General features: G+C 44.0%; 2 protein-coding genes across 2 annotated transcripts in view; one reads left to right on the forward strand and one right to left on the reverse strand.

Moving 5' to 3' along the window:
- Positions 1 to 46: 46 nt before the first annotated feature.
- Positions 47 to 8007, reverse strand: sdf2 (stromal cell-derived factor 2). The gene is made up of 3 exons (XM_061703324.1): positions 7798 to 8007; positions 1849 to 2045; positions 47 to 762 (listed from the first exon to the last, which is right to left on the reverse strand). Exons 1-3 carry the CDS (start codon positions 7979 to 7981, stop codon positions 460 to 462), a joined length of 684 nt encoding a protein of 227 aa, XP_061559308.1. The 5' UTR covers positions 7982 to 8007; the 3' UTR covers positions 47 to 459.
- A 1922-nt stretch (positions 8008 to 9929) lies between these two features.
- supt6h (SPT6 homolog, histone chaperone and transcription elongation factor) overlaps positions 9930 to 26277 on the forward strand; it is a 35934-nt gene continuing 19586 nt past the window's right edge. The window contains exons 1-21 of the mRNA XM_061703317.1: positions 9930 to 10019; positions 10738 to 10885; positions 10955 to 11122; positions 11314 to 11384; positions 11472 to 11646; positions 12600 to 12681; positions 12893 to 13148; positions 14902 to 15003; positions 15089 to 15202; positions 15396 to 15485; positions 15616 to 15758; positions 18460 to 18605; positions 18677 to 18787; positions 18859 to 19139; positions 19211 to 19365; positions 19440 to 19635; positions 19744 to 19883; positions 21612 to 21729; positions 21801 to 21877; positions 22615 to 22750; positions 22824 to 22961. Coding sequence (XP_061559301.1) covers positions 10786 to 10885; positions 10955 to 11122; positions 11314 to 11384; positions 11472 to 11646; positions 12600 to 12681; positions 12893 to 13148; positions 14902 to 15003; positions 15089 to 15202; positions 15396 to 15485; positions 15616 to 15758; positions 18460 to 18605; positions 18677 to 18787; positions 18859 to 19139; positions 19211 to 19365; positions 19440 to 19635; positions 19744 to 19883; positions 21612 to 21729; positions 21801 to 21877; positions 22615 to 22750; positions 22824 to 22961 — 2799 coding nt within the window. The 5' untranslated portion in view covers positions 9930 to 10019; positions 10738 to 10785. The remainder of the gene's footprint in view (positions 10020 to 10737; positions 10886 to 10954; positions 11123 to 11313; positions 11385 to 11471; positions 11647 to 12599; positions 12682 to 12892; positions 13149 to 14901; positions 15004 to 15088; positions 15203 to 15395; positions 15486 to 15615; positions 15759 to 18459; positions 18606 to 18676; positions 18788 to 18858; positions 19140 to 19210; positions 19366 to 19439; positions 19636 to 19743; positions 19884 to 21611; positions 21730 to 21800; positions 21878 to 22614; positions 22751 to 22823; positions 22962 to 26277) is intronic.

A 26277-nucleotide genomic window follows, 5' to 3' on the forward strand; every position in this document is an offset into this window, starting at 1 on the left:
ACAGCACTAGTATAGCTGACGAGCTGTTTCTAATATTTGACACTTTCGGAAACCAGTCCAGCAGGCCTCACACACATTTTGTGTAGCCTTTAGCTGATGATCAATATCATCAATCAGAAAATAGAAATAAAAGATGCTTCAAATCATAAAGTTGTATTTGAATTTGAGGATTTTATTGCAAGTTGTGATTCACGTCAATAATACTCAACAAGACCAGAAATAACATCAGTGTGTGTGTGTGTGTGGTCAACACTGCATTGGAACCGAAGTGATGAATGAAATCTACCGATCTGTTTGTTTTGTTGTTGAATGATCCAAATGTATTCTCAAGAGCAGCAGAACAAGGCACACATCTTCCAGCGGGAAGTTGTCTGTTCACTTGTCAAAGACAGCAAGTCAGTGAAGCCGACACGAGGCTTTGGAGTTTGCCAGCAAGGATCCAGAAGGAACCGAACGTGTTCAGAACTCTGTGTGCCTGTAGGCGTGGTCGCGATCGGCCGGGGGGAGGGCGTCGGCGAGCTTGACGAAGACCCCCTCCATGGCCTTCCACAGGCTGTGCTGGCCCGACCCGGCCATGGCGTGGACCTCCCTTTGGCCGCTGATGGGCCGTCCGTACTGCTCGCCGGTCACCGCCAGCGCCGCCTCGGTGGATTTGTGGCGGAAGCGGACGGCCTCGGCGCGCTTCCACACCGCCCCCCCGCACTCCACCGTCCACTCGTCCAGGTGGTCCCCCTCACCCTCCTCGCCGAACGCGCTCACTTCCTGTCGGGGGAAAGCGCCGCGTCACAACACAGGAGCGCAAGGTTTCATTCCAAAAGTCAACATAATACAGTAGGATTTCCAAAGATCAAGATGACCTTTTGACCTAGTTTCCAATGGAACCTAATCATCTGTTCCAGGGTCAAACTCATGATCACAAAATCTTCATTAGGTGTACAGGCAATGTTTTAAAGGAAACTGTGTACTCCCCCCCCCAAATTGGTTGGTTTTGGCGGTGGATCAGTCTCGCGGGGTACCAGCATTCATCCCATTGCACGCGCCAACGGCGAGGCCGGCTTTCGTTAGCTTGACAACTAGGGCGCTGCATCCGTTTGGCCGTCCAGCTGCTCGCTTCTACAGGTTGAAGACGAGCCCACAGTGTGTGAGGGAAAACAGGGGAGCGCTCAAGACAAGGACAACTTTTTTTTGGCGCATGACATTGCTAAACACAAATATCCACCCACCCACACACACACACTGCGGGGAGCAATCAAGTATGTGCCACATTTCAGAAGCAAACGTTATGCAGCTAATCTGCGTAGAAGAACCAATTCATATGTTTTTAGAGAGAAAATTATAAAGTAATACACGTCCACCCAGGACGCCACGTCGACACCGGAAATGAATTAGTATGTCACTGCACACGTCACTTCACATCCTGGGAGAAGAAGAACTTGAGAAGGGGGCCAAATATTTTTCACGGCACTGTAAATATGCAAGACGTACAAGAAGTAGATTGCCCAAAATACAAACCAAAAATATTGTCCATACATAAACTAATTCAATCAATTAGCAATGTTATTTGTTTGCAAAAAAAAAGTGATTTTTATTTTGACATTTGAGATTTGATTAATCTACTTTAATAGACTTGCTTTTTTTATATATTTAGAATAGTGTTTTTATTCATATTTTTTGTATTAATCTGCCAATTAATCTAATATAGGATTTTTTTTTCCCCTGCCAAATACCGGACTCGACCTAAAAAAAAAAAAAAACATCCGTACCGGTCAGGCCCTACACTTTATCATGTGCCCATTTCAAGCATCCTACAGGTGTAAAAAGAAGTGATGCAGTCGAGAGCGAGCCCACCTGGTTGGAGGAGAGCGGCGAGCTGAAGTAATGGCTGTGCAGGTTGCGTCCCGTGTTGACGTGCGTCAGGCGAATGTTTTGCCCGCACTTGACGGCGTTTCCCCGAAGGCAGGCCGAGTCTCGCGTGCCGCGGACGCTCCAGTAGCTATTGCTGTCCTCCACGCTGGTCACGCCCGTCACTGACTGCTGACCGCTTCCTGTGTTGCGCGCATGCACACACACGCACACACACACACACACACACACACACACACACAAGTGAACTGAGCAAACGCTCGGAAAGTAACAACGGACGATGCCATCCGTCATCTTCCTGACACGTCTGGGCAGGCGGCTGCACTGCAACTCGTCGTGTTCTTTTTGGATTCTCTGCTACATTGAACAGATCCTGCTCTGCTTTCTGAGAGACAGAGTGACAACTACAACCCACCACAACAGTCACCACCAGGACCACGGTGGACAAGCGCACCAGCTGGCAGAGGTGGGACATAACCCAGTACAAGTAAGTCATGATTGTAGTTAAAGGTGCCATATTTTACCAAACCAACTTTTTCTAGTATTTGGGATGTAATATTGTCTCTATGGTGCCTCAGTAAATGTGAAATATCAATTAAAAAGGTCCCCGCTTTCGAGACATTTTTCTGCCAAGAGGACTGAAACCAGCTCATTGGAATTTCTCGAGCTTATCTACGTCACTAGCGAAGCGCTCCGCCTACCTCTTCGCTTCCGAGCCAGCGCTGTCAACATAACAAACACGTGTGCTCTCATAAGATGGAGGCAACCAATCAGAGGAAAGCCAAATCTGGACAAAGCAGATACAAAAGTGGGTCAAACAGAAGTAGCTGTCAGAGGGGCCTTTTCTGGACACTTGTATGACAAAACCAAGGTGTTGTTTAAATGAAATTGACACTTTTGTACTAAGTCCATGTTAGAGAGTCGCTCTATGGAGGTCTAAATAGACATTCATTTAGATTGTGCTTTTTAAAACACCGTTACAATGTGCTTTACAACACATACATATGCAAAGTTGAACAGGTTAGGAGGAAAGGCAAGAAGAAAAAGAAGATAAGATGGTGAACATGACACCAAGGGGAACTCAAACTGGAGTAAAATGATCAAAAAGAAAAATGTGTTGGAATGAGTGGCGCAGAGATGTAGGAAACGCCAAGGACATGAAGTGCCTTCTAAGTCATCAAAAGGATCTCGTAGTTAATCTGAATTTTACTGGAAGCCAATGGAGGGATGCAAGGACAGGGGTCATGTAGGACCTACGGTTAGTTCTTGGTAAATCTGGCTGCTGAATTTTGGATTAACTGTAATCGTTTGCGAGAAGACTGAATGCAGCCCTATGGGTGGGACAAGCCAGTGCAAACTGTAGGCCGGTCCCAAGCCCGGATAAATGCAGAGGGTTGCGTCAGGAAGGGCATCCGGCTTAAAACTTTGCCAAACAAATATGAGCGTTCATCCCAAGAATTCCATACCGGATCGGTCGTGGCCCAGGTTAACAACGTCCGCCACCGGCGCCGTCAACCTGCAGGGCGCCATTGGAAATTCAGCTACTGTGGGTCGAGGTCGAAGAAGAAAAAGAGGTGGAAAGCGGGTTCTACGGCAGAAAGAGAAGAGGAAAGCACAGAGCCTAGAACTGAATGTGGGGACTTTGAATGTTGGGACTATGACAGGAAAATCTCAGGAGTTGGTTGACATGATGATTCGGAGAAAGGTTGATATATTGTGTGTCCAGGAGACCAGGTGGAAAGGCAGTAAGGCTAGAAGTTCAGGGGAAGGGTTTAAATTATTTTACCATGGTGTAGATGGGAAAAGAAATGGAGTCGGGGTTATTTTAAAAGAAGAGTTGGCTCGGAATGTCTTGGAGGTGAAAAGAGTATCAGATCGAGTGATGAGGCTGAAACTTCAACTTGAGGGTGTTATGTGTAATGTGGTTAGTGGCTATGCCCCACAGGTAGGATGGGACCTAGAGGTGAAAGAGCAATTCTGGAAGGAGCTAGACGAAGTAGTTCTGAACATCCCAGACAGAGAGAGAGTGGTGATTGGTGCAGATTGTAATGGACATGTTGGTGAAGGAAATAGGGGTGATGAAGAAGTTATGGGTAAGTAAGGCATCCAGGAAAGGAACTTGGAGTGACAGATGGTTGTAGACTTCGCAACAAGGATGCAAATGGATGTAGTGAACACTTTTTCCAGAAGAGGCATGAACGTAGGGTGACCTACAAGAGCGGAGGTGGAAGCACGCAGGTGGATTACATCTTGTGCAGACGATGTAATCTGAAGGAGTTTACCGACTGTAAAGTAGGGGTAGGGGAGAGGGTGGCTAGACAGCATAGGATGGTGGTGTGTAAGATGACTCTGGTGGTGGGGAGGAAGATTAGGAAGACAAAGGCAGAGCAGAGGACCATGTGGTGGAAGCTGAGACAGGACGAGAGTTGTGCAGCTTTTCGGGAAGAGGTGAGACAGCCTCTCGGTGGACAGGAGGAGCTTCCAGAAGACTGGACCACTGCAGCCAAGGTGATCAGAGAGGCAGGCAGGAGAGTACTTGGTGTATCTTCTGGCAGGAGAGGAGAGAAGGTGACTTGGTGGTGGAACCTCACAGTACAGGAAATCATACAAGGAAAAAGGTTAGCTAAGAAGTGGGACACTGAGAGGACCGAGGAGAGGCGAAAGGAATACATTGAGATGCGACACAGGGCAAAGGTAGAGGGGGCAAAGGCCAAACGAGGCATATGATGACATGTATGCCAGGTTGAACACTAAAGGAGGAGAAAAGGATCTATACAGGCTGGCCAGACAGAGGGATAGAGACGGGAAGGATGTGTAGCAGGTTAGGCTGATTAAGGATAGAGATGGAAATATGTTGACTGGTTCCAGTAGTACAGGACTAGTATGCATTACTGTATGTTTAAAGATTTAAAAGGTGTTCAAGAGTGTAGGAGGTGTTCATAAGAGTATGGTAGAGGTTAATAGGAGTGTGGTCGAAGATTAATCTGGGGAAAATAAATAAATGATTAAGGATAGCGATGGAAATATGTTGACTGGTGCCAGCAGTGTGCTAGATAGATGGAAAGAATACTTCGAGGAGTTGATGAATGAAAGAAAGATGAGAGGGAAGGGAGAGTAGAAGAGGCAAGTGTGGTGGACCAGGAAGTGGCCATGATTAGTAAGGGGGACGTTAGAAAGGCATTAAAGAGGATGAAAAATGGAAAGGCAGTTGGTCCTGATGACATTCCTGTGGAGGTATGGAAGCATCTAGGAGAGGTGGCTGTGAAGTTTTTGACCAGCTTGTTCAATAGAATTCTAGCGCGTGAGAAGATGCCTGAGGAATGGAGGAAACGTGTGCTGGTGCCCATTTTTAAGAACAAGGGTGATGTGCAGAGCTGTGGGAACTATAGAGGAATTAAGTATATGAGCCACACAATGAAGTTATGGGAAGTAGTGGAGGCTAGACTCAGGACAGAAGTGAGTATTTGCAAGCAACAGTATGGTTTCATGCCTAGAAAGAGGACCACAGATGCATTATTTGCCTTGAGGATGTTGATGGAAAAGTACAGAGAAGGTCAGAAGGAGCAACATTGTGTCTTTGTAGATCTAGAGAAAACGTATGACAGAGTACCCAGAGAGGAACTGTGGTACTGCATGTGGAAGTCTGGAGTGGCAGAGAAGTATGTTAGAATAATACAGGACATGTACGAGGGCAGCAGAACAGCGGTGAGGTGTGCTGTAGGTGTGACAGACGAATCTAAGGTGGAGGTGGGACTGCATCAGGGATCAGCCCTGAGCCCCTTCCTGTTTGCAGTGGTGATGGATAGGCGGACAGATGAGGTTAGACTGGAATCCCCGTGGACCATGATGTTTGCAGATGACATTGTGATCTGCAGTGAAAGCTGGGAGCAGGTGGAGGAACAGTTAGAAAGATGGAGGCATGCACTGGAAAGGAGAGGAATGAAGATTAGCCAAAGTAAAACAGAATATATGTGCATGAATGAGAGGGGTGGCGGGGGAAGAGTGAGGCTACAGGGAGACGAGATAGCAAGGGTGGAGGACATTAAATACTTGGGGTCAACCGTCCAGAGCAATGGTGTGTGTGGTCAGGAAGTGAAGAAACAGGTCCAAGCAGGTTGGAACAGGTGGAGGAAGGTGTCAGGTGTGTTATGTGACAGAAGAGTCTCTGCTAGGATGAAGGGCAAAGTTTATAAAACTGTTTTGAGGCCAGCCGTGATGTACGGATTAGAGACAGTGGCACTGAAGAGACAACAGGAAGCAGAGGTGGAGGTGGCGGAAATGAAGATGTTGAGGTTCGCTTTCGGAGTGACCAGGTTGGATAAAATTTGAAATTAGCTCATCAGAGGGACAGCCGAGGTTCAATGTTTTGGAGACAAAGTTAAGAGAGAGCAGTCTTCGATGGTTTGGACACATCCAGAGGAGAAATAGTGAGTATAATGGTAGAATGATGATGAGGATGGAGCGGCCAGGCAAGAGAGCTAGAGGAAGACCAAACAGAAGGTTGATGGATGTCGTGAGGGAAGACATGAGGGCAGTTGGTGTTCGAGAGGAGGATGCAGGAGATAGGCTTACGTGGAAAAGGATGACGCACTGTGGCGACCCCTAAAGGGACAAGCCGAAAGGAAAAGAAGTTTGCGAGAAGACTGACTGAGACAGGTGAAGATGGAGTTAGTTATCGAACCGGGAAAATACTAATGTGCGATTTAAATGCTGGAGGGTAAAATAGGTCTTAGTCTCGCAATATTTCGTAACTGAGGAAAGCAGGACTGGACAAGTTTGGCGACATGATGATCAAATGTTATGTACTGGTTGAAGATAATACTGTTATTTTTAGCAGTGGATTTAATATTCTGGTGAGGTGGACCAGTAAACTGAGTCTAACTCTCTCTACTTGAGTTTTTTTGTGTGCTTTTTTCATGACTTTAGATTTTTTCCCTCCCTACATTTGAAAAAAGATATCTGTACTTTCTAAATGGACTCGTTAGTTGTTTCAAACTCTGCAGATGTCGACATGACGAAAAAAGACTCAACGAGAGAGATAAAAAGTAAATGTGGTCGAGATGTTGACTGACTGCTGCTTCATTCAGTTCTTGGGGATTTACGAGGTGTAAAAACAGGAATAGCAACGACATGGAGGAACGACAGCCCGAGGGCGTTAACGACCATGACGCAACAGATTCGGAGACGCAAGATATTCCCAATCAATGGCCTTATTCAAAAGAAGTGTTTGATGGTCAAGGAATTATTTGTGGCCCATGCGTTGTCTAGTTCCAGCTTAAAAAACAGCACTGACATTCTTATCTGAAAAATAAACACACAGGTATTTTTTTTCCAGTTCTTATCATTTGCTCATTTAAGTTGGGTTTTTTTCTTCATTTTGTTTGCAAGTCAGTCCACAACATTAGCAAAGTTATGGAAACAAGTTGTTTTGATAGCATTCGATTTCCCTTCTCAGTATGAGTCCTGTGGAAGTTCATAAAAGAGGGAAACTATGTTGTTTATTTCCACTGTGCAGTTATCAAAATGGGTGTTGTATATCATGGATAGTAAAAATTACTTTTTACTTTTGTAATGAAGTACATTTCAGATTTTACACAAACAGTAAGCCATAATGTCAATACATCACAAAAGCTTCAGACAGAAAAGGTTCGCGTCTTGGTGAAGATCAATAGAACATTAGTTCAAAAGTAAACTGACACGTCATGCCAATTCTTTCCCACGTGAAAGGTTGGAGACCGTCAACAATGCCACTTTCCACATAAGCAAATAGTAATCATAGTAGAAGTGACTTTTTTTCGTGTTCATTAAAATAAAAAAAAATAAAAATAAAAACTGAATTGTTAACAGAAGTGACTTACTTTTTGGTATTCCATACAATTTTTATTTTTATTTATTTATTTTAATGGAGTCGAGTTGGTCGGTAAAGGTCCTGACCTGAGCCGTAGCGCACGTCGTGCGAATGAAGTCTCACGTTGTGTTTGACGTTTAAAAGTTTGAGCACAGAACCGCAAGTGACAGAGGTCAGCTCCGTGCACAGCGAGCTCCGGAATAACAACGCCGAAAACACAAATACAAACGCGAAAAGGCGAGAAAGTAGATCACGACTGAAGGAGTCCATCGTTCTTCTTCCTCTTTTTCGACGTCCATCACTATGATGACGTCCTGGAATTCCGCAAGTATGGACGGGTTGTCACAGCGTCCCCGGTGGGGCGGAGGAAAGACTACACTGGCACCTCAGATTACGTACTTCAGTAGCACTGTAGTACTGGAAGTAGTAGTAGTCGTATCGGTAGTAATCCACTCGTCATCTTCAAATGTTATCATCATATCGGCTTCTCATCTTTAAATCGTCCACTTTTCCACATCCAATATGGCGGTGACGTATACATGCCTATGGGTAGTGTCTCTCAACAGCCACGCAGGCGAGGGAAGAATGTGCTTCTATTTGAATTCAAAAGATTTATTACAAATACCACACATACAATATTTATCTCACAGGGCTGAGTGTAGGTTACTGTATGAACACATTTGTTTTGAGTTCTAGAAATACATGGTATTAACCTTGCGGGGTGATCATAGTAAGCCACATGTCCTACCATCACCCCTGAAAGAGCAGCGTCTGCCATGATCGCAGCGATTTTCTCCTCGTCGGTTCTTCCGCCTTTTTTGGCCACACTTTGGCGGTGGGCAGCTGTCCTCCGTTTCACATCCACCTTAATGTCTGACCACTTCTTTTTTAGTTCAGCGTGTGCGCGCTATTCTGTCTCCACAGCATTGACAGCCGCACACGCGCTGTCCCATTCGCTCCTCTTTCGCGTGTTGTTAACGCCGTAGAACAGCGCGCCAAAGACGATTTTCTTGCGTACCTCCACTTCATTGAGCAACTTCACATTCAGAAATTATTTTTCTGCATTACCTTGCTCATTTCCCTTTTTTTTCTGATCATGCAGAAATCGTCATCCCAGGTGCAAGGTTCATTTAAATATGATTTGCATATTCAAATTTAGGCGTGGACAGGGAGGAGTCGGCAACTCCAACATGTGCGCTCATTTCCACGTTGATTGTAATGTACAAAGGAAATGTGCTTGGATTCATGAGTACACAGAGTTTCATACATCTGAATATTTTTGTGCGTACGAGGTTTTCTGGATTTCAGCGTACGCCATGTTTCAGTAGGAAATCCACGCAAGTCTTTGTACATGAGGCCCCAGATGTATGAATCTGTGCGTACGCATGAATCCAAGCACATTTTCTTCGTACATTCCAATCAACGTGGAAATGAGCGCACATGTTGGAATAGCCGACACCTCCCTGTCCACAAATGCAAATCCTCCCTATGCAAATCATATTTAAATGAACCCTGCACCTGAGTTCCCGTTCTCTGCATGATCAGGAAAAAAGGACTTCCATCTCCTCACTAGGGTCGTGGGCGTGCTGAAGCCTATCCCAGCTATCATCGGGCAGGGGGCGGGGTACACCCTGAACTGGTTGCCAGCCAATCGCAGGGCACATACAAACAAACAACCATTCGCACTCACATGCACACCTACGGGCAATTTAGAGTTGTCAATTAACCTACCATGCATCTTTTTTGGGATGCGGGAGGAAACCGGAGTGCCCTGAGAAAACCCACGCAGGGGAGAACATGCAAATTCCACACAGGCGGGGCCGGGGATTGAATCCAGGTCCTCAGAACTGTGAGGCTAACCACTCGCCACCACATATATATATATATATATATATATATATATATATATATATATATATATATATATATATATTCTCTCTCTCTCTCTCTCTCTCTCATATATATATATATATATATATATATATATAGAGAGAGAGAGAGAGAGAGAGAGAGAGAGAGAGAGAGAGAGAGAGAGAGAGAGAAAATCCATAATAATCCATTGATTTGCATGAGTTGCGCAGAGGACAGATGGATGGATCCTTTCGGCAGATCAACCACATCCAATACAGTATGTGTAAAGTTAGGATAAACCAACAGGGGGCGGCAGCGTGCGATTGAAAAGGGAGGAAGTCGTTTCCGGCATCGCGGAAGTTATCATATCGTCCGCCATTTCCCTCCAAGCGCACGCAAAACACAGCCAGCAAGTTCTCCTCTTTTACGGAATTTAGTACTGCAGCGAGACGGAAGCGTGAGTCCCGTTTCTATGTTTGTTGGTTTTGTGAAGCCGCCGAACAATCCGCTGATGTCGATGATGGCGCGGATGCTGTTCGTAGATGGCTCTTGTTATCGTTGGAGCTCATGCTAACTTAGCGGTACCGTGCGAGCTAGCGTTCGGGAATTTTGCTTGGAGGCCTCCTTTCTGCTGCCATTTATCTTCTCGTTCTTGTGTGTTTAAACGCAGCATTCAATGTCCAGACCTAAATTGTGGACATTGGAGGCTCTAACACGGTGAAAGATGCATGCTAGCTCATCGGCGCTAGCGTGCTAATGAGCTCTTGCATTGCTCAGAATTATTGGTGGCTTCTTTCGAACGAAGGGCGGATCGGCTCAAGATTTTCAGCGGAACCACGTTACGTTTCCAATCATGTCGAGAATTCTGATCATTACTTTCCTCCCGAGGCACTGGACTTGTTCGTGTGTCACTTGTTGAATGCTGTCCGCATTGCGAAATCGCCATCGCTTGTCGTCTCTTTATCTTGTAAAGTAACATTTTATCACACGTCATGAAATATTAACAAGCGAGTCTTAAATTGTTATTCAGAAATAGTTAGATTTTTGTCGCAAATAATCGTGAGATATTTTCCAGACTTCTCTTCTGGTGGAGGAATGTTTATCATTTAAGGCAGTGAAATGGTAGTCAACAGTGTGACGAAATGTTTAATTATGTATTCTGTGTGTTTGCCAAGGTCTGCACGCTGGGGCTATAAAAGTCTGTAACGGTAGGAGCAGCAGTCATGTCGGACTTCATCGAGAGCGAGGCTGAGGAGTCCGAGGAAGAGTTTGAAGAGAAAGACCTGAAGCCCAAGAAGACGCAGAGGTTCATGGAGGAAGACGGTGAGACGGGTCGACCGTTGGGCATCGTGGGAGCCACGTGGGGTACACTCATGAAACGTTTCCCTGCAGATGAGGAAGAAGAGGAGAACATGGAGGACCAGGACGAGCGAGGCAACCTGCGTGGGCTAATTGATGACGGTGACGACGAGGAGGAGGAGGAGGGGGGAGATCAGAAGAGTGCGAGTGGAGGTGGCAGCGACTCGGAGGAGGAAGTCAGGCATCGCCGCAAGAAGCGAAGTTCGTCACACATCAGTAAAAGTTTTGAGTGGGGGGTGGAATTATAAAGCTGATACTTACTTATCATCATCGCCAGACCCGGGGGGGGCTTAGGGTTAGGGTTGTAATCTGTTACTGTTTCACCTCAAAATTATGAAAAAGGTAGATGAAATGGTAAAGTGTTGGACGTCTCTTCTGACACTTTCCCACAGATTACAACGACCTGGATGAGGATGACCTCGACCTCATTGAGGAAAACTTGGGTGTCAAAGTCAAGAGGAGGGTAAGTGTCTTTTTGTCCCTTCTTGGCTTCTCCTCACATGCTGCTACAAAACTCCCTCCGCTCAACTCTCCCATTCTCGCACCACAGAAGAAGAAATATGATCGTGTGAAAACGCTGGATGATGACGACGATGACGAGAAGGATCTGATCGCTGACGAAATCTTTCACGGTGACGGAGATGGCGAGCTGGAGGAGGGCGAGGCCGTGCATGAGCCGCTCCAGCAGGCAGAGGATGACGAGGAAGGAGAGGACGAGGAGTCTGGTAAAGCAGGAGCTTAATTCAAATTCAAATACATGCCAAACTTCAATCTGTTGTTAAAGGTGTTTAAAATGCACATTCAAGTCCTGTTGTGTCCAAACGACACAGAAGAAAAATCTCTCGAGTGTAGATAATGTATATTTAACTACAATCTCTGTGGAAATGCCCCATACTTAATGTATACTATATATAAAAACTACCATTGCAATAAATAATAAATGTGATGCCAAGGGATGTCCCGAGCCGATCGCGTGATCGACAATCAGGGTCGATCGCATGATTTTCAGCTGATCACGGTCGAGTAAAAAAGATTGGTTTTATTCATTTTCTGATATTTTAAATGTCAAAAAGTGACAAAATAAACCAAAGGTACAAATATATATAATATGTGATCGGGACATCCCTAGTGATGCCTTACCGTAAAGCTGCAGAAACCTTGTAAGATCAAAGTAAACATTACTAAGGTGGATTGGGGCCACACTTTATCAATCCATCCATTTTTCTGTATCGCTTATCCTCACAAGAGTCGCGGGCATGCTGGAGCCTATCCCAACTGACTCTGGGCGAGAAGCGGGATACACCCTGAACTGGTCGTCAGCCAATCGCAGGGCACATATAAACAACCAACCATTCACACTCACATTCACGCTAGGGGCAATTTAGTCTTGAATTAGCCTTAGTATGTTTTTGGGATATGGAGGGAAAACAGAATACCTGGAGAAAATACAAACGCCACACAGGCAAGGGCGGATTTGAACCTGGGTACTCATAACTGAGAGGCAGATGTGCTAACCAGTCGTCCACCATGCCGCGTGCCACACTTTCAATAAATAAAATGTAAAGTTGAAATGTTAAAAGACCTAATGGCTTAAATTTTATTCAAATAATTGTTGTTGGCAGCTGTAATTTTTTTTTTTTTTTTTTTTTTTTTTACAATATTGGTATTGATATTACAGATATTGGCGACTTTATCGTGGATGATGATGGCCAACCCATCACTAAAAAAAGGGGAAAGAAATTCTCTGGATACACAGATGCGTGAGTGTTCTGTCCTTGTGTCAAGTACTATATAAATAAAGTTGTCAGTCTAGTGTCAAGTAATATATAAATAAAGTTGTCTATCTTTTGCATGTGTGTGTTACAAGACACATTTGCTTTGAATCTGTGAAAGCATGAACAAGCCCAGTTTTGAGCTTTTCAAATGCGTGAACATAATCTAGTTCAATCGGTGTGCCTTGCGTTCCCACAGAGCCCTGCAGGAGGCGCAGGAGATATTCGGCGGCGACTTCGACTTCGCTGAATTCGACGTTGACGCCTATGACCAGGGTGAGGAGGAGGAGGAGGACCAGGACGAGGAGGGCTGGGACCGGCCCAAGAAGCAGACCAAGAGGAGGCAGGGCCGCAAGAGCATCTTTGAGCTCTACGAGCCCAGCGAGCTGGAGAGCAGTCACATGACCGACCAAGACAACGAGATCCGCTCCACCGACATGCCCGAGAGGTTCCAGGTGGATCCTGCTTTTCACTTTTCTCGTGCTGTCTCCGTAGACTAGAACCGTCTCACTTTTTTGACATTGTCATTAAACAACTCAGGGAGGAGTTTGACCAAAACGTCAAAAGTGGAAATATGTTCCTCCAATTTGTTCATAAATGGAAACAATTATGCCCTAGAAAATGATGGCCATCAGCTGTTCTAACTCTAGCCCATCATAAAACCGTTATAGGCAATGTTTATCCTATTTGAAGATTATTGTACTACAAATGTTAAAATTTAAAGCTAGAATCCGTGGGTTGTGTCTCTCCCTATGCTGGAATTCAGCATTACAGCAGAGCAGTCCATCACTTCGATATGATGTAGGCTGTGCTTACATCCCTGTCTCCCCACCCTTCGCGGGTGAATATACATGTAATACAGCTGTTGAAACTGGCGTGGTAAATAAAATGGTTGGAGAGAAAATGTAAGTAGTTGAATATCCAGAGTACATATATGTTCTCTAACAACTCCAGTATTACAATACCTTCTGTTAATGTAGAGACACACACAGATTTCTGGGTTTAACCTGAGTGAAACACAGCCCCCCAACACACACACACCCCCCGCCATTCAAATAAAGTACATTATAAAGTTGACATATATTGTGTTTTATAATACTTAAATATATTTAGAATGTACCTGCGGATAAAAAGAAAAAAGTGAGCCTTGTGGCCAAAATGTACACGAGCGGTACATATACTTACTGTTCAAATAAGCGAGCCTCTATTAAAAATACTGTATTACCCTCCCACGTCCTGTTTCTGAAGCAACCTACTTCTCCCAACTACTAAGCTATCTTTTTATGGTTTCAAAAGTGTAATAAAGTACAATATACTGTATATGTACAGCATCAAATGCCTCTGCAGGTCAGTCACGGAGTCTATATATCTAATCGCTCAATATGCGGTGTGAGATCGCGAGGCACAGTTGTCATTTGATACTTGACAGCAGCAGCGTAGTGGAGGAGGTTCGCGACAGTTTTCCAGCCTGATTTGGTGTCCGGCGCAGCTCCCCCATCCTCTTCCGCTTTACCGATACCAATTCCTGCTTTTCGTGTCATGCCTCCGGAGCTCAGCTGGGATGTCTGCTGGTATGGCGCTGGTGATCGATGTCCGTAGTGAGATAAGGAAGTCACGGCTGAGAGAAACTCTCCCCAGTCTTTGTTCCTCCACGTCATGACAGGTGGGGAAGTGGCAGCAGTGTTACGACTCTCAAAGTAGAGTGATTATTTTGTGGTACAGAAATGCAAATTAGTGTTTAGTGAGCTTTTTACAACTGCACGCCGCCCATTGCTCCATAAAATGCCTAATTTCCGTGCTGTCATTTCCGCTACACTGTTTTCTGTGCCTCATCAACTGACCCAGCGCAGGAAATGAAACGGGCATTCACTAAATATAAGAAATACTGAAATGTACAGCAAGATGTTGGAGGAGCTGACAAGCCTAATCGGCATTGTGTCATCGCTAGTGGTGGCTTGGGTGAAAATACTTTTAATGTAAATTTAGTTTTGTTTTTTACAAAAAAAAGTTGTGGATTCCAGCTATAGCTAGTGTAAAAAGAATCTAGCTTAACTTTGTTGACGATTAAGATATGTATGGTGATGCTGGATTCTAACTTCTGGTGTATATTCTTGTGGTTCCACTGACCCTAACCCTCAAAACAATGAACGAATGCTATAGTTTGCAATCACAATAACACGTCCCCGGATGATCTCGCTTGTATCTTAGCTCCGATCTATCCCTGTCAAACCGGCCGAGGATGATGAGCTGGAGGAGGAGGCAGAGTGGATCTTTAGACATGGCTTCTCCACGCTCACCATCTCCATTCAGGTTTGTGAGCCTCTTCCCTCAAAAGGAAGAATGCGAGCCACCGACAGCCTTGCACAATCAATGAAATCTGCTTGTCTACAAACAGGAGAGCACAGACTATTTGGAGCGCGGGACGACGACAAACTTCAGCCGGAAAGGCCCCAGCACAATCGCCAAAATCAAAGAGGCGCTGAACTTCATGCGAAATCAACAGTTTGAGGTTTGTTTCGATACATTGACTGACACACACCTAAATATTGCATCATAAAACATAGGCATAGACTTGGGCAAATGTGCAAACATGTGTGCCCTCACTGTGGTTTGTTTATTGCTCTTAGTGAGCTTTCAGGTTGTTAGCATAATGCATAGCTGTACCGCACAAAAAGCTTAAACTCCTGTTTTTTTTTTTCCAGGTTCCCTTTATAGCGTTCTACAGAAAAGAATATGTGGAACCAGAACTGAACATCAACGACCTTTGGAAGGTGTGGCAGTGGGATGAAAAGGTATCGTAGTTTCACTATAACAAATAAATTCAAGATCGAGTGAATCCAAATTCAGACAACATGGAATTTAATTGTGAGACTGAAAGTCTGTGTCCAACCTTTTTGATTTATGGACGTTTTCTTCCACTAGTGGACTCAGCTGAAGACCCGCAAGCAGAACCTGACGCGACTCTTTCAGAAAATGCAGTCCTACCAGTTTGAACAGATCTCTGCCGACCCCGACAAACCTTTGGCTGATGGAATTCGCCCGCTGGACACAGCTGACATGGAGAGGTGTGTGTTTGTCTCCGTGTGCGTGCGTGCGTGCTTGTCTGTGTTAGGGCTGCACAGTATTGGGGGGGAAAAAATTACATTGCGATTTTCCTTAACCCTGCGATATATATTGCAATGTTAAAAACTACAGGATAACGTACACGTAATGTGAAAACCAGCACACATTTATATTTCTTTCCCCTCTCTGGAACAACTATGCTCAGTCCAGCCAGACAGAGCATTCATTTCTTGAATCATGAATCATTTCTTTTTGTGCCTAGTTATACTTGTAGGAGTCATGAGCACATTTCTAAAACTATTAATTTGTTTGTAATCAATCTGGTGTTTTAGACCTATGTTTTAACATATGCATTAGAATTTCTATATTTAATTGCATAATTTTAAGCAAAACATCATTTGTACACCTGAAGTTTGTCCCTTCAATAATGCTGTGGCTCTCCCCCCTGCCCCCAAGTGTAATCTGTTGCGACATGCGTTTGTTCGTTAACATACTGGAGAGAAACAGTAAATACAGGTGTGTAATTGTTTCCTGTGTCCTCATTCAGAGTTATAATACAAAAAAATAGGTAACACTGGCCTGATCCGTGATTTCACCGTTAAAGTCGAAATTTACGGCGAAATACTTCTGTTAGGGTTATTGTCCCACGTGATTGTGACAGCAAGCTCAGTGTGTGTGGGCGTGTGCGTCGATGTGTGAGTGAGACGGGACTGCGAAGGAGGAAGGAGTGCGCGCGCGTGCGAGTGTGTACAGTGGCAAGTGTAGTGACGGCGACCGGGTAAGAGTAGCGATTAGCGGAGGACCCGTTGACGTTGAATGTGCAGAGGAGCTAATAAAGCCATTAAAGCAGCAAATCGGCGCTTCGTGCCTTTATTGTTGCCGCCACCCAGCTCAGCTGTGCAACGAGAGAAGGGAGTTAACCCCTGCGTCCCCCGACCACGGTCAGGTGACCGTAGCGGGAAAGGTTAACATAAAGAAACTAAAATATATAAAAATAAAAAAATAAGATGCTGTACTTACCATTACTGCTGAGAGTGTGAAAAAAGGAGGGCGAAAAAGGCAAAGATACTCCCGGCGCACAAACACAGACAAGCACTATGTACTAGCTAAGCAGAAACACTATGGTGCTGGGACAAAATGGCGGACGAGGCACAGGTGTCGTAAAGTCGAAACGTCGTAGGTCGAGTGCGTCGTAACTCGAGGACTTCCTGTATTGTAGTATTTGTCTGGCACTGTCTGCCCAAAGGTGGATATTTCAGCTCACTTATAACTTGAGAAAACAACGTGGAGTAAATCGTAGGTGTTTTTTTTTTTAGTTTTGACAGTGCATACACACAGACACACAGCAATATCAGAATTTGTACATTCACATTTAAAAATTATTCTTTGAGGTTCATGCTGTGGTAAATAAAAAAAAAAAAAAAATTGGGATTAGCCTTTGAAGTTGATAATAGTGAAAAATGAAGTGAAACACTCAATGATTTTAGTCAATTCTTTTACCAAATGAGAGTGCTTAAAGAGGGGGATACTATTCATGTGACACAGTTTGAAGCAGGCATCAGGTGCAGGTGGAGATGGGCCTGGTTCAACTTTGAGAACAAAAAAGCAAAGAAATGAGGCAAATTGAATTTTAATCTTACATTTGTACAACAACATGTACTTGAGCGGTGTAAATACATTTTTCAGCATGAAGATTATTATATATTGTTTTGCCTTATTGTACTCTTTAGAGTCTTCCAGATTGTTTAATTTATGTTAAAACAAAATTCCCACCCTAAATGTTTTTTTCTTTTGGTCACCTTTTTCATGCCATTGGTGTTTGCATGTGTGGTGTAGTTTGATGGGTTATAATTAACCGTAACATTGGTGTGCGCGGCACCTGCACTTCTCTTCATGTTGCATTGTAGTGTATTTGTGGACGGTAAACACTAGGGCTGCGCGATATTTTGTTTGCGCATCGTCATCGCAATTTACATGTGGGCAACAGTCACATTGCGATATTGGTGTTCTCTAATATACAGTGACTCAACTAAAATGATGATGATAATAATATAAAAATGACCATGAGAGTTGTATCAGAATGCTTCATTTAAAACACTGTAAGATCATGCTGTGATAATACGGATTTGTTTGTTTTGTAATATAAGAGTAGATACATTATTTTAATATAGAGCTGCGAGGAATGCATTGTTATCAAAGTCCTTTCACCATCGTTCCTGTCATACATTTTTGCGTGTTTTTGTTTGCACATTAAGGCCAAAAGTCCTGTTTTTGTTTTATTTCCTCATTTTAAAAAAATACCATTGAAGCAATTTACTCCATGTTTTTTAGACTATATGGTGAAAGCTGCAGGTGGCTACTGGTGTGGACTGAATAGGTGGCAACAATGGGGAAATGAAATGCCAGTATTTTAAGGGTAATAGCCCTTCAGCAACATATTGGGAAAAAAACAAAAAAATAACTTGGGATCGGTGAACGTAGCTCCAAATTTAGAATTATAAACTATGAACTGAACTAGTTCATTTTTGGAATGTTGAACTGAACTTTGAACTAGTTTGCGTGGAAAATTAACTTTCCTGACACCGTTCCTGTATTATTTCACATCACAGTATATATCACAGGTTTTTAAAAAATTGCAATGTAATTTTTTTCCCCAATGTCGTGCAGCCTGAGTAGACACCCATATTTACGTTTCTGACGCAGGCTGAAGGATGTCCAGACTCTGGAGGAGCTGGGTGACGTGTACAACCACTTCCTCCTCTACTATGGCCGAGACATTCCCAAGATGCAGAACGCCGCCAAGGCCAGCAAGAAGAGGCTCCGCAAGATCAAGGAAGTCACAGAAGATGGTGGGTGATGAGTTTTTAGAAAGAGGTCCGAGTAGTTTGCAAGAGACTTAATTAGTAAGCTGCTCTTCTAGGCGAGGAGGAGGAGGTGGAGGTAGAAGAAGAGGAGGAGCAGCAGAAGGGTCCAGACCTCAAGCTGGCATCCCGCAGGGATATGTACAGTATATGTCAGAGTGTGGGACTTGGTATGTCTGCTTTTTGTTTGACTTTGAGACGGTTTTAGCCCGAGCTTCATAGTCTCGCATCCTCTTCGCAGACGGCCTGGCTAAAAAGTTTGGCTTGACGCCCGAACAGTTCGGCGAGAATCTGCGAGACAGCTACCAGCGCCACGAGACGGAGCAGTTCCCCGCTGAGCCCGTGGAGCTGGCTAAGGATTACGTGTGCAGCCAGTTCCCCAGCCCCGAGGCCGTCCTGGAGGGCACGCGCTACATGGTGGCCATGCAGATCGCCCGCGAGCCTCTGGTCAGACACGTGTTGCGCCAGACCTTCCAGGAGAGGGCCAAGATTAACATCAAGCCCACCAAGAAGGGCAAAAAGGTCTGATCCACACACTGTAGGAAGGGCTGGCCATGACCTGTCACTCTTGTTTTCTTTTTATACCCATGCAGGAAGTGGATGAGGCCCACTTCGCCTACTCCTTCAAGTACCTAAAGAACAAGGCGGTGAAGGAGCTCAACGGAGATCAGTTCCTGAAGATGTGCTTGGCCGAGGACGAGGGACTGCTGTCCATCGACATCTGCATCGACCTCATTGGAGTCAAAGGGTAAGTAGAACATCCTGGCGATTCCTCAAAAGAGATGAGACCCTCTGGCGAGCGGAGTTCCGCCCCCATCTCAGGTATGCGGGTGACCAGACGTACTTTGACGAAATCAAGCAGTTCTACTACCGAGACGAGTTCAGCCATCAGGTGCAGGAGTGGAACAGGCAGCGCACTTTGGCCATTGAGAGAGCCCTCAAGCAGTTCCTTTACCCTCAGATGGCCAAAGAACTCAAGAGCAAGCTCATTGCTGAAGCCAAAGAGAGCATCATACGGGTACTTACAGATTTAGTGCAGAAATTATTTGTTCAAGGTGATCAAGTGGTGGTGGCAAAGATATTAATGACAAGCCTAATTACTTGATTTTATTGTCTTTTCCTGCAGTCCTGCTGCCGTCGACTGTACAACTGGTTGAAGGTGTCTCCTTACAGGCCAGACCAGCAGCTTGAGGAAGATGACGACCTGATGGACGAGAGTCAGGGCAAAGGCATCAGGGTGCTCGGAGTGGCGTATGCACCCAGCAGGTACAGGCTGACAGTACCAACTAGGTCTAGGAAGAATGTATTCGCTATTCAAATCAAGTCACAAATTCCAATAAAAAAAAAAAAGAATATCGAATTTAAATTTTCACGTTCGATTGAAGCTAATGAACTCGCGTATCTCATTCTGACAGGAACTGGAATGAATGAAGTCATCCGACCATGCCCTTGTTTATTTGTGGCGCGTTTGACTTACTGCTCATGCGCAGCTGTACAGTACCCGACGTAAGCCCTAATGTATATTACCCAACGTATCATGGAGCCGTCTCTGCTGAGACATGAATCTCTGCGGAACGAAGTATCCCATGAGGAGAAGCTGCACAAATGTTCATAGCAGACTAATTCAACATCGGCGAAGATAAATTAGATTTAGTTATAAAACATTCAACAACACATCGTGGCAGATGATTGACAAGAGCTCCCGCTAACTAGCAGTTAAGCTAACTAGCTGGTAGTAAACAAGATGTTGCCAGCCAGTGTGGAGTATGCATTTTTTTGGCACCGAGACCTGCTTAAACAGACCTTGGCCACGGCGAGGGATCATAATGATTAAAGTAAGCCATTTTAAACTAATGAAAATGTGTTTTGGCAACTGCTTTTTTCCAGAGGAAAAATGCTCCCATTTTGTTTTACGTTGTCACTCATTCTGCGACCTTGAAAAACTGCACAGGACTTACCGTAGTTTCACGACCATAAGGCACACCGTATTAAAAGGCACAGTTTCAGTTACGGGGTCTATTTCTGTATTTAACACATACATAAGGCGCACCGTATTATTGGGCGCAGGCATGATAAAACATATGCCAGCTTAAAACATATGGTAGCATGCATGCACGCTAAAACAATGTTGTTAAAAAGGCAGCGGGAGCAAAACTGAGTTCGGTTGTACTTTATTGAAGTATTTAACAATGTACTCGTTATTTTTTGATCAATCCTCATCCACAAATCCATCAAAGTCCTCATCTTCTGTATCCGAAATTAACAGCTGGGCAAGTTCTCCATCGAACACGTCGGGTTCCCTCTCGTCATTGTCGGAGTCAGTATCGTTGCCGTGCGGCTCCTCAGAAATGATGCCGGCTTTTACCAAAGCTCGAACAACAGTGCAAGCAGACACGTTAGCCCAAGCAGCCACAATCCATTCACAAATTGTGGCGTAACTTGCCCGGCGCTGCCTCCGAGTCTTAGTAAAGCTGTGAGGCGGATGTGCTAACCAGTCGTCCACCGTGCCGCCTCTTATTATTTCATCTTTTAAAATAAATAAAACCTTAATGCCATAGACCTGCTAAAGGAAATTAGCATAGATGTTACGATAATTGTTAACCTTCAAACAACTGCCACTTAAACACAGCAAGCAGCAACACATACAAACAAATGATACAACAAAACTCACAGGCATATGTTACATCTGTTCTGTGGAACAGTGACAATTGCTGGAGCTTTGTTGGGTCCCCTCTCTACCTCTTCTTCATCGTCATTATGATGGATTTCTTCCAGTAGAGCTCAGGCCTGTTTTGGCACAATGTGATACTACACTGAAGTCGTGCAACTTTTAATTGGAACTTTCCTGTATGCTCAAACCTGTAAAAAAAAAAAAATGGATCGCTTAAAAAGTATGCTGTATGGTGTGGGGGTGAATGATGAACTCCGATACAGCGAGGGAACACACTACTTGCCAGAGTCACGTTGATAGATGACATGTTTTCTGTCTGACAGAGATACGCCTGTCTTCTGCGCTCTGATCAATGGCGAAGGCGAGGTGGTGGACTTCCTGCGCTTGCCTTACTTCATGAAGAGGAGGAATGCCTTCAGGGAGGATGAACGAGAGAGGAAGGTGCGAGCGGAGGACGTCACAAGATGAAATATGTGTGTTAGAGCGTCACTCACTCATTTTGTTATCCTAAGGCCAACGACCTTGAAAACCTCAAGAAGTTTTTGTCCAGCAAGAAGCCTCACGTCATCGCCGTTGCCGGAGAAAACCGGTAAGACGGTCGGACTCCTTTCTGACTGCACTTTTAACACATCCACATTATCACCTTAACTTTTAAGTGGCCCAACTTACAATACTTGTTACGATCTATCGCTTGTTGGATTATTTATTTTTGTGTTGTGAGTCAAATACGGCACTTGCTCATGTGAAATAATAATAAAAAAAAAAAAAGTAGTTGGATGTCCTCCCTTGTGTGTGTCCCCATCCACAAATAAGAAGATTTGACTTTTGTAATGTTACTTGTGGTCAAATATCAAAACTCACTATTGTTCTGCTGTGGTTCGCGCCCCTATTCCCATTGTCCATTCTGTCCCTCTGTCTGTCCCCTAAAAGTCTTTTCTGTCTAGCTGCATTTTCAATAATGATCCGAGTAACATATATATATATATATATATATATATATATATATATATATATATATATATATATTTTAATAAGTATCTCAAAACTGTTCCAGCATCCAGCACAAAAGGCATACAGATCCACCATTCTGCATGGCCATGCAGCTGAACTCGACAGTTTTTTTTTTAAATAAAATAAAATGCACCACAATGAGGGAAATTGATTTGATATAAGAGTAAATTGAGTTACAAACTTGGTCATGTAATAAATTCACCTCGAAAGTCAAGTTTTTACTTTCACACATTTTACCAATATCTTCAGTGATGTATTGTCATGATAAGAATTCTACTGTCATGTTGAACATTTGATGCCTGCGTTTGTGTGCAGGGATGCTCAGATGATCATGGAGGACATCAAGAGAACAATTGCCGAGCTGGAGCAGGAGTCGTCGTTGCCCGCCGTCGGCGTGGAGATGGTTGATAACGAGCTGGCCACGCTCTACATGAACAGCAAGAAGTCGGAGGTACACACCCGAACCAAACTGACTCTGTCGTTTACCAGCTTCCCGCTTGACACGCTGCCGTGGCCCCATGCAGACGGACTTTCGAGATTACCCCTCCTTGCTGCGCCAGGCCGTGTCCATCGCCAGGAAGATCCAAGACCCACTGGTGGAGTATGCTCAGGTTTGCAGCTCTGACGAAGACATCATCTGTCTCAAACTGCACCCCCTGCAGGTGAGTCGGTAGCTGGTTCAATCTTTACCCCATGTCAAATCAGCAAAGTGAACCACTGCTGCCACTTAACAATTTTAAGATCAAGTTTCATCCAGATCCAGAATTTGGATAATCTAATTTTGTGAAGGAGAGGTGTTTACTTTCAAATGACAAATCAAATTAAACTTTATTTTTATACACAAAGTGCATAAATAAAACAAATCACAGCAATAGAGAAAAGACCAGCCTTGCCTACCCCCACGCAAAAATACACACATGCATACAAACACAGTAACTCTAGTGACATGGATCAGCACTAAGGAACTAGGTGTGGAAAGGCCAGTTAAAGGGAGCATCCATACTAAGAGGCGCCACAGCCCACAGCTGCAGGGAGCACTGCCCCAGAGACCACCCCAACCTCGGGAGACTCCACACATTCTGCAGAGACCCCGGAGCTCATCCGCCCGGCCTGAGATAACCCCAGGACAGCGTACCCACAGGCGGACCATACACACCTCCCAGTGTGGAGGCCCCCTAGAGGAAAACATTGGAGCTAAAAAGAAAAGGTGATAAAACAATGCAACAAATCAGTTAAAAGACAAACTTATAAGGTGAGTCTTAAGCCTCCTCTTAAAAACATCAAAGTAAAAGGTGACGAAAACAATAAATGAATTTTCGGAAGACCAGGGAGCAGGGCATTACAGTAATGTAGACAAGACATAAAAGCATGCATCAGCACCTCTGTGTTGTCTTGAGAGAGAAACAGGCGGACTCCGCTAATAGTGGTGAGAAAAAACATCGATTCATCAATGCATTGTAATATTTCCCCCCCGCAATTCAATATCGAGTCAGCAAATCTGCTGAATTGATTCACTTCCTGACCAGTGGGGGGTTTCTTGCGTGTGATTCGCAATGTAAGGACAGAATCTACACTCTACCAAACAACAAAATGGTGACTAAAGATGCAGCCACGCAGCACATCTATCTGTTTGTGGTAATTCTGGATTCCTCCGTAAATCCAAAACAAGTCAGAAGTCGCCGTCCCAAAGCTGGAGACAGAGTTAAGACCAGTGGTATTGGAGTCAGAAGTCAGTTTAGTTTACAACCCCAATTCCAATGAAGTTGGGACATTGTGTTAAACATAAATAAAAACAGAATACAATGATTTGCAAATCATGTTCAACTTATATTTAATTGAATACACTACAAAGACAAGATATGTAATGTTCAAACTGATGAATTTTGTTTTTTTTAGCAAATAATCATTAACTTAGAATTTTATGGCTGCAACAAGTTCCTAAAAAGCTGGGACAAGTGGCAAAAAAGACTGAGAAAGTTGAGCAATGCTCATCAAACACCTGTTTGGAATATCCCACAGGTGAACAGGCTGATTGGGAACAGGTGGGTACCATGATTGGGTAGAAAAGGAGCTTCCCTGAATTGCTCAGTCATTCACAAGCAAAGATGGGGCGAGGTTCACCTCTTTGTGAACAAGTGCGTGAGAAAATAGTCCAACAGTTTAAGGACAATGTTCCTCAACGTACAATTGCAAGCCATTTAGGGATTTCATCATCTATGATCCATAATATCATCAAAAGGTTCAGAGAATCTGGAGAAATCACTGGATGTAAGCGGCAACGCCGAAAACCAACATTGAATGCCCGTGACCTTCGATCCCTCAGGCGGCACGCATCAAAAACCGACATCAATGTGTAAAGGATATCACCACATGGGCTCAGGAACACTTCATAAAACCAATGTCACTAAATACAGTTCGGCGCTACATCCGTAAGTGCAACTTGAAACTCTACTATGCAAAGCAAAAGCCATTTATCAACAACACCCAGAAACGTCGCCGGCTTCTCTGGGCTCGCCGAGCTCATCTAAGATGGACCGATGCAACGTGGAAAATTGTTCTGTCGTCCGACAAGTCCACATTTCCAATTGTTTTTGGAAATTGTGGACGTCATGTCCTTTGGGCCAAAGAGGAAAAGAACCATCCGGACTGTTATGGAGGCAAAATTCAAAAGCCAGCATCTGTGATGGTATGGGGCTGTGTTTCTGCCAATGGTATGGGTAACTTACACATCTGTGAAGGCACCATTAATGCTGGAAGGCACATACAGGTTTTGGAGAAACATATGCTGCCATCCAAGCAACGTCTTTTTCATCGACGCGCCTGCTTATTTCAGCAAGACAATGTCTAACCACATTCTGCACGTGTTACAACAGCGTGGCTTTGTAGCAAAAGAGTGCGGGTAATAGACTGGCCTGCCGTTTTGAAGGCAGTGGGGAAGACACCCGTCTGGAAAGCAATTAACACTGTTTAAGAACTGTTCCTCAAATAATTCATAATGTTTTTAAAAGTGATGTGGGAATTCGATCGAAAAGGCAGGTTGTTGGGTGAACTTGAGAGAAAACTTGTGTATTTGCGTCAACCAGGCCAAAACTCCACAATGTTTCCTCTGGTAAAAGTGACTGTCCAGGACTGCTAAAAACTACATTTTGTTGTGATAGAAGACTGGATCTAATAGCTGCAATCTTATGTCTGAAGTGGAATCCAAAATCTTCACAAAGGGCATCTGTTGATATCTTGCAAGATTCGTTTCAATTGCTGGTGGTTAAAAGATCCATGGTTGTGAATAAGAATTTGGGATTGTTCTTATTAGCTGGGATGAAATTTGAAAAATGTGATATTCGTGCCTGTTTGACTGTTTCATTTTAAGTTTGTTGTTCACGAAATATTTCAAAATGGACTTTGTATGCTATTTGTTCACTTCCTCTATGCACTCCTGCATCTCCTTTTCTACTGTTTGAGGGTTATGTTTCCCCACGGTGGTGTTGGGTTTATGGTTTTACTTGAAAGTGGAGCCAGTGAGTCTGTTAATTCCTTTTTACTGTTAATAGGGTTCCTAACCCAGTATAGAAAGTATGGAACTTGATTTAATAAATTTCCAGGTCTGGAAAAGTATGGATAATTAAAACTATTGGATGGAAAAATATTCAAGTCCCCAAGGCTGTAACAACAGGTCTATTTTTTTTTTTTTTTTAATTTTTTTTTTTTTTTTTAGGTGCTAGGAAGTGCAGCTACGTGAGAGCACACAGTATTATACCATAGTCTTGGTGAATACTCTGCTCTGATTGGCTCAGAAAATTTCATCAGTATACGTTATCAGCTGATAATATACACTCTTCAAATGTCTCAAGTCGTTCCTGTCAACAAGTTTATTAAATTGTTCGTGAAGAAAACAACAGAATAGGCGATTAAAACGCAGAGACAGTTCCTGGCATAAAAACTGTCAAATATGAACTGAACACTTCACCATTTGTTTTGAAT

Source organism: Phycodurus eques, chromosome 17 (genome assembly GCF_024500275.1).
Source record: "Phycodurus eques isolate BA_2022a chromosome 17, UOR_Pequ_1.1, whole genome shotgun sequence".
In the NCBI taxonomy this organism is placed as follows: Eukaryota; Metazoa; Chordata; class Actinopteri; order Syngnathiformes; family Syngnathidae; genus Phycodurus; species Phycodurus eques.